Source organism: Staurois parvus, unplaced genomic scaffold (assembly GCF_062004578.1).
Source record: "Staurois parvus isolate SC_StPar_1 unplaced genomic scaffold, SC_StPar_1.0 ptg000174l, whole genome shotgun sequence".
In the NCBI taxonomy this organism is placed as follows: domain Eukaryota; kingdom Metazoa; phylum Chordata; class Amphibia; order Anura; family Ranidae; genus Staurois; species Staurois parvus.
Genome location: NW_028317970.1, coordinates 2280191 through 2287972, shown reverse-complemented (window position 1 = coordinate 2287972; position 7782 = coordinate 2280191). Strand labels below are relative to the sequence as shown.

The 7782-nt window shown below is 48.1% G+C and overlaps 2 protein-coding genes across 2 annotated transcripts in view; one reads left to right on the top strand and one right to left on the bottom strand.

Moving 5' to 3' along the window:
• Positions 1–1868, top strand: part of LOC149462511 (uncharacterized) — a 49000-nt gene extending 47132 nt beyond the window's left edge. Inside the window, 1 exon segment of the mRNA XM_089676809.1 lies at positions 65–1868. Coding sequence (XP_089532935.1) covers positions 65–1499 — 1435 coding nt within the window. The 3' untranslated portion in view covers positions 1500–1868.
• Positions 1–7782, bottom strand: part of LOC149462509 (uncharacterized) — a 117835-nt gene that overhangs the window by 72552 nt on the left and 37501 nt on the right. The window lies entirely within an intron of this gene.

Here is a 7782-nt window from a genome sequence, read left to right as displayed (position 1 = left end):
ATTCCTTGTATCCTGAGGAACCTCAGACTGTGCGGGACCGGGCCGGCCTTCCAACAGGGAAGAGGTTCTCCTGTACTGAGTGCGGGAAAGGTTTCCATTATAAATCACATCTTAATGTGCATGAAAGATCTCACACGGGAGAGAAGCCATATTTCTGTTCTGAGTGCGGGAAATGTTTTTTAGATAAGTCCAGTCTGTCCAAACATCAAACATCTCACACGGGGGAGAAGCCGTATTCCTGTCCTGAGTGTGGGAAATGTTTTTCAAGGAAGTTCAGTCTTCACATACATCAGAGATCTCACACGGGGGAGAAGCCGTATTCCTGTACTGAGTGTGGGAAATGTTATTCAAGTAAGCCCAGTCTTAACACACATCAGAGATCTCACACAGGTGAGAAGCCACATTCCTGTCCTGAGTGTGGGAAATGTTTTTCAGACAAGTCCAGTCTTCATAAACATCGGAGATCTCACACGGGGGAGAAGCCACATTCCTGTCCTGAGTGTGGGAAATGTTTTTCAGACAAGTCCAGTCTTCATAAACATCGGAGATCTCACACGGGGGAGAAGCCGTATTCCTGTCCTGAGTGTGGGAAATGTTTTTCAGACAAGTCCAGTCTTCATAAACATCAGAGATCTCACACGGGGGAGAAGCCGTATTCCTGTCCTGAGTGTGGGAAATGTTTTACACAGAAGTCCTATCTTTACAATCATCAGAGATTTCACATGGGGGAGAAGCCGTATTCATGTTTTGAGTGTGGGAAATGTTTTTCAATGAAGTGCAATCTTTACATGCATCAGAAATCTCACGCAGGGGAGAAGCCAAATTCCTGTCCTGAGTGCGGGAAATGTTTTTCAGATACAGCCAAACTTCATTTACATCAGCGATCACACACGGGGGAGAAGCCATTTTTCTGTCCTGAGTGCGGGAAATGTTTTTCAAAAAAGTACAATCTTCATATACATCAGAGAACTCACACGGGGGAGAAGCCGTATTCCTGTCCTGAGTGCCGGAAATGTTTTTCAGATACGTCCAGTCTTCATAGACACAAGAGATCACACATGAGGGAGAAGCCGTATTCCTGTCCTGAGTGCGGGAAATGTTTTTCACAGAAGACTGATCTTCACAGACATCAGAGATTTCACACAGGGGAGAAGCTGTATTCCTGTCCAGAGTGCGAGAAATGTTTTTTATGCAAGGTCTTGCTTCACACACATCAGAGATCTCACACAGGGGAGAAGCCGTATTCCTGTTCTGAATGCGGGAAATGTTTTTCACAGAAGTCCAATCTTTACAGACATCAGAGATCTCACACGGGAGAGAAGCCGTATTCCTGTCCTGAATGCGGGAAATGTTTTTCACAGAAGTCCAATCTTTACCAACATCAGAGATCTCACATGCGGGAGAAGCCACTTTCCTGTCCTGAGTGAGGGAAATGTTCCTCACTGAAGTCCTGTCTTCATGTACATCATGGATTCCACACAACCCTGGAGGTGTATTAGTGTAGGAAATGTCTTCTAGATGAATGTTGCTGGACATCCCGGCTCTCATGTGGAGAAGAAGCACACCCTGATATACACCTCAGATATACTCCATGGCTGATCTTCATCATGGAAGAAACAGTTCATAAGGAGATGAGAGGCCCCCAAAGACATGGATGAAGTGTGGGACCGGGTTGGTCATTGATGGCAGGAGAAGAATAACAATGGAGTGCTGGCCTAGAGCACTGGGCTGACTTTTGGGGTGCAGCCTACAGTGAAGGAAATGTGTATTTGCTCCCCTCTGATGTTGAATGTTCGCCCCTCACACAGAAATGATCGGTCTAACAATGGAATGTTCGGTGTAACACTGAGAGACAGAATACAACAACAAATTCAGCAGAAATGCGTCTAACAAATGATGACTGATTTGCATGTTCATGAGGGAAAGAAGGATTTGATCCCCTATCATTCAGCAGGATTTCTGGCTCCCAGGTGTCTTTCATACAGGTAACAAGCTGAGATTAGAAGCAGTCTCTTAAAGGGAGTGCTGCTAATCTCATTGTGTTACCTGTATAAAAGACACCTGTCCACAGGAGCAATCAAACCATCAGATTCCAAACTCTCCACCATGGCAAAGACCAAAGAGCTGTCCAGGGATGTCAGGGACAAGATGGTAGACCTACACAAGGCTGGACTGGGCTACCAAACTATGGCCAAGCAGCCTGGTGAGAAGGTGACAACAGTTGGTGCAATCATTCACAAATGGAAGAAACACAAAACAAGTGTCAGTCTCCCTAGGTCTGGTGCACCATGCAAGATCTCACCTCATGGAGTGTCAATGATCATGAGAACAGTGAGGAATCATCCCAGAACTACACGTGAGGATCTTGTCAATGATCTCCAGGCAGCTGGGACCACAGTCACCAAGAAAACAATTGGTAACACACTACGCCGACAAGGACTGAAATCCTGCAGTGCCCGCAAGGTCCCTCTGCTCAAGAAAGCCCATGTCCAGGCCAGTCTGAAGTCTGCCACTGAACATCTGAATGATGCAGAGGAGGACTGGTGGGAAGTGTTGTGGTCAGAGGAGACCAAAATCCAGCTCTTTGGCATCAACTCAACTCGCCGTGTTTGGAGGAGGAGGAATGCTGCCTATGACCCCAAGAACACCATCCCACCTGTGAAACATGGTGGTGAAAACATTCTGCTTTGGGGGTGTTTTTCTGCTAATGGGACAGAACAACTGCACCGCATCAAAGGGACGATGGATGGGGCAATGTACCATCAAATCTTGGGTGAGAACCTTCTTCCCTCAGCCAAGGCATTGAAAATGTGTCGTGGATGGGTGTTCCAGCATGACAATGACCCAAAACACACGGCCAAGGCAACAAAGGAGCGGCTCAAGAAGAAGCACATTAAGGTCCTGGAGTGGCCTAGCCAGTCTCCACACCTTCATCCGATTGAAAATCTGTGGAGGGAGCTGGAATTTTGAGTTGCCAAATGTCAGCCACCAAACCTTAATGACTTGGAGAGGATCTGCCAAGAGGAGTGGGCCAAAATCCCTCCTGAGATGTGTGCGAACCTGGGGGCCAACTCCCGGAAACATATGACCTGATTGCCAACAAGGGATTGGCCACCAAGTACTAAGTCATGTTTTGTGAAGGGGATCAAATCCTTCTTTCCCTCATGAACAGGCAGATCAGTCATCATTTGTTAGACGCATTTCTGCTGAATTTGTTGTTGTATTCTGTCTCTCAGTGTTACACCGAACATTCCATTGTTAGACCGATCATTTCTGTGTGAGGGGCGAACATTCCATTGTTAGACCGATCATTTCTGTGTGAGGGGCGAACATTCAACATTAGCCTGGGAGCAAATACACATTTCCTTCACTGTATATGCTAGAGATGGTCTGCATATAAATGGAAGGGGGTCTGCTGTGCTGGGGGAGGGGTTTATGGGAAGGCTGGAGGAGTATATAAACTAGGATGGAGGGGGGAGGGAGAATTCAGTTTTAACAGGGTAGACAGATCAGACAGGTCAGTACTTGTTGGTGTTACAACCAGTGGAATTGGTACCATTTGTATGAAAATAAAAAATGCTCAAAATCCGTGTGAACAAGGTGTCAGTGAGTGAAGTGTCGGTGAATGTACAAAGGTGTAAGTGAATGGACAAGGTGTAAGTGAATGGACAAGGTGTCGGTGAATGAACAAGGCGTCGGTGAATGAACAAGGCGTCAGTGAATGAAGGAGGCGTCAGTGAATGGACAAGGTGTCAGTGAATGAAGGAGGTGTCGGTGAATGTACAAGGTGTAAGTGAATGGACAAGGTGTCAGTGAATGAACAAGGTGTCGGTGAATGAACAAGGTGTCAGAGAATGAAAGTGTTTGTTCCCCAATGCCAGAAGTGTGCCCAGCACAATAGGTGAGTTGGAAGGTTTGGTGCATGAAGAGAACTAGGATTGAATTGGTGTTGCTGAATCTTGGCTTCATTCCTCACATGACTGGGCCATTCATATTCCTGGCTAGGTTCTCTTTCGGAGAGACGAGGGAAATAGGAAAGGGGGTGGAGTCTGTCTCTATGTGAGAAGTGATCTCAGAGCGAGTGTGAAAGAGGACCTAGTTGATGGAGAGTGTGATGAGGCTGAAGGATTACGGGTGGAACTGCACATGGGGGGCGGTACTACAAAGGTCATCATTGGAGTTTGTTATAGGCCTCCCAGTGTTAATGAGGAGGTGGAGACTCAGCTCCTCCCACAGATGGAAAGGGCTGGGACAGTGATAATAATGGGGGGTGGTAACAACCCGGAAAGTGACTGGAGTAATGGTACTGCGGGTGTAAACACAAAACAACCCCTCCTGCCCTCTATGGCCCAGAACAAGGGTGGATAGATGGACCCGGAACTTGAAGAAATTCCCCACCAAGGCATCAAAGGTTGTGCGGCTCTAAACAAGGCTGGGGAAGACCCACCAATACTGAAAAGCGAAACAAAAAGCACACCAACCTTGTGCATTACCTCAGTAAAATGTGATTTTATTGGATGTGAAAATATCCTCACAAACAGAGAAGTATAACAAGCGTGTAAAGTCCTTGATGAGACTTGACCAATCAGAGACCAGCGCGAGTCTAAACACGAGGGAAGTTTCTCAGAGTCAGGCTGACGCGTTTCGAGTCCCTTCTTCATCAGAGCTGACTTGGCAATGACAATCCTCTTCTATATATACCCTGGGACAGAGGTTGGACCCTCCCACTTGGGTTGGGCAGTCTCGGGAAAGGAGGCGGGACAAAGGTGACATCACAACATGCTCACACAAGTAACAATACATTACACATCAAGAGGTATAGTAAGAGACATTAGAAACATTCACCGGCATTAAAGCTGTAAGAAACGCAGGGCAGTGTAATATATACATGAGGAGGTCATATAGTCTGTGTATATATATATATCCCCATATAATAAATAATGACATATTGGGAATGCTGCATTGGGGTTCATGGGGATAATATTGTTGGATCAGCACAATGTATAAAAAGTAAAAATGAATGAATTGAATACATAATTCCTTTGGATAAAGCCTGCTGGTTCCTGAATTGTTGGCTTCTTTCCATGGAGATAGATGTGAACACAAAGTAGGTATACACATACATTTCAATGGCAGCCAGAATGTCCTTGCTTTGTGTGGGCTGTCAGTGGGGTCATTGGGCAGATCTTTGTCTTTAGATGTATGGAGTATCATGAGTAGTGTTACTATACTGGCAGTAGAGGGAGATCAAGTGCTGCCATTGCCAAATATAGCTTCTGGAGGTGAATTGGAATGCACACCAAAAGGTGCGTGGCTGTGGGGGCGCATGTGCAATGAGGCGATGGCACGCTGGAGATGGGCCTCCGACGGGCTATCGCACATGCGCAGTGAGGCGGCGGCAGGCTGGAGTAGTCATGGAGATGGGCCTCCGACGGGCTATCGCACATGCGCAGTGAGCCGATGGCAGGCTGGAGTAGTCATGGCGATGGGCCTCCGACGGGCTATCGCACATGCGCAGTGAGGCGACGGCATGCTGGAGTAGTCATGGAGATGGGCCTCCGACGGGCTATCGCACATCCGCAGTGAGGCGACAGCATGCTGGAGTAGTCATGGAGATGGGCCTCCGATGGGCTATCGCACATGCACGCCAAAGTCAGCTTATCATTTACCTAGTGGAGTGCACTCCGGACATCCCGGAAGGACGGCTGTGAGATGTTTTCCAGCCGTGACTGTAAAGTTGGACCTCTACCTACAACTCTTGGGACAATTAGCCTGCATGTGACCTCGCTGTCTCCATCTACAGCATCAAGTCTGGGGTGCTCTTCCTTTATGTGTCCACCTGTTTTCCAAACCAAGAGGTCCTCCCCTAAATCTTGGGGTGTTGGTGGGATTGACCTGAGCCTTTACATAGTTAATAGGGTAGATCCGTGATGAATTTGCATCTTGCATCACGCCTGTCCCAGACTTGTGTTCTACTCCTAGCGCTCTGGGTCACACTCCTTAGAAACAGACTATTAAATTCTCACAGGTCATTCCCTTGGAGAATGTCAAAAGAAAGTCCTGCCATTACCCCAACAGAAGAAATTCCCTGTAGAATTCACCTCACAGGGATCAATGATGGTCAGGAAAGCACCTGTATCACAGAAACCAATGACTTTTTGTACATCTATGCAGAGCTCCTGTAACTGCTGCTGCCTTATCTTGGGGTAAGTGGCTGGACTCCATAAACTCCTAGAAGGGCACCAGTTGTTGTTGGAAGCATCAATTCACTTTAAGATGGTGAAAGGCTCTTTCCTTCTGGCACCAGAAATACACTGGGATCAGGGCAGGTGTTTTGATTCTGGGGAGGGTGAAGTTCCTTGGGCATCTAGCCTGGAGATGCCTGGGTTATCCACATCTGTAGCATGGGTGGTCCAAGGGTGACCAGAGGGCTGGGGTTGGAGTGGAATTTCTTCAGAAGCTTGGTACATATCCACATAGTGCACCAGCTTGGGAGAGGTGGACCTGAGAGTCTTTTTCTAACAGGGCAGCTGGCCTGGCAGTGACCGGTTTGTCCGCAGCCAGAGTCTCTCTGTAGAGATAATGTTAGTGGATCAAATTATCCTCCCAGCACTTCAAGTGTGTCCCTAAGCCAACCGCTTCCATACCCCAAAGTGATGTCCTGCTGGAAAGAGCTTTAATAACCATGTGGCCCTCAGATGAAAAGCCATCCCATGGATACTTTTGTAGTTTTGCTGCTGAACTGGGACATGTACCTTGCAGAGGCATGTTGAGGCCTCTTGCTGGTACATGTTTGGAAGGGGCAGGGGTTATAACAAAGGGCACAAATATTTTTTTGCGTGTTGTTTGTTGAAGCACAGACAGCATTGTGTCCTGTAGCTGGATAAAGCCAGATGGGCCAGCAGCAGGTTTGGATGCTTAAGGCTTGGCTGAACTCAAAGGACAATATAATAACCCTATGCTGGCAGAAAGGGTCAGACGTTTCTGAGTTTACTTCTGTGATGGACACACCGGACTGAGGGCTGCATGTCTTCCTAGAAAGAGGTTACCTGGTGCACAGAATTGCTGAGACAGATAGCTTCCTGGACACTGGGACTCTGCTCTACTCTCTGATCTTCTGGCAGCGTCTGTCTGTGTGGCCCAGATGCTGGGGCAGGACACACAGCCTTCTGAGGACCCATGATGTGCATATGAAGAACCTCTGCCCACCAGACCTCCTGTTCCCTGCCAAGCTGCCTGGACTTCTGTTGACTGGTGAGTCCCTGAACCTATGTTGTGTCTATTGCTGCTCATCCCTCATAGTGCCTGGACTCTGGACTAAGTGGCTGCTGGATCCGATTGCTGCAGTTTGCCAGTCTATACCCTTGATGTGCCATACCATGCTGCCCTGGTCTCTGCCCTGTGCTTGAATCACCCCACTTTTCTGTCCAGTTCCCTATACTGTGCTGACTTAGCCCCTTGTCTGTCCAGATCCCTGTCCTGTGCTGGACTCAACCACATGTCTGCCCAGATCCCAGCCCTGTGCTGGACTAAACCACTTGTCTGCCCAGATCCCTGCCCTGTGCTGGACTAAACCACTTGTCTGCCCAGATCCCTGCCCTGTGCTGGACTCAACAACTTGCCTGCCCAGATCCCTGCCCTGTGCTGGACTCAACCACATGTCTGCCCAGATCCCTGCCCTGTGCTGGACTCAACCACTTGTCTGCCCAGATCCCTGCCCTGTGCTGGACTAAACCACTTGTCTGTCCAGATCCATGCCCTGTGCTGGACTCAACCACTTGT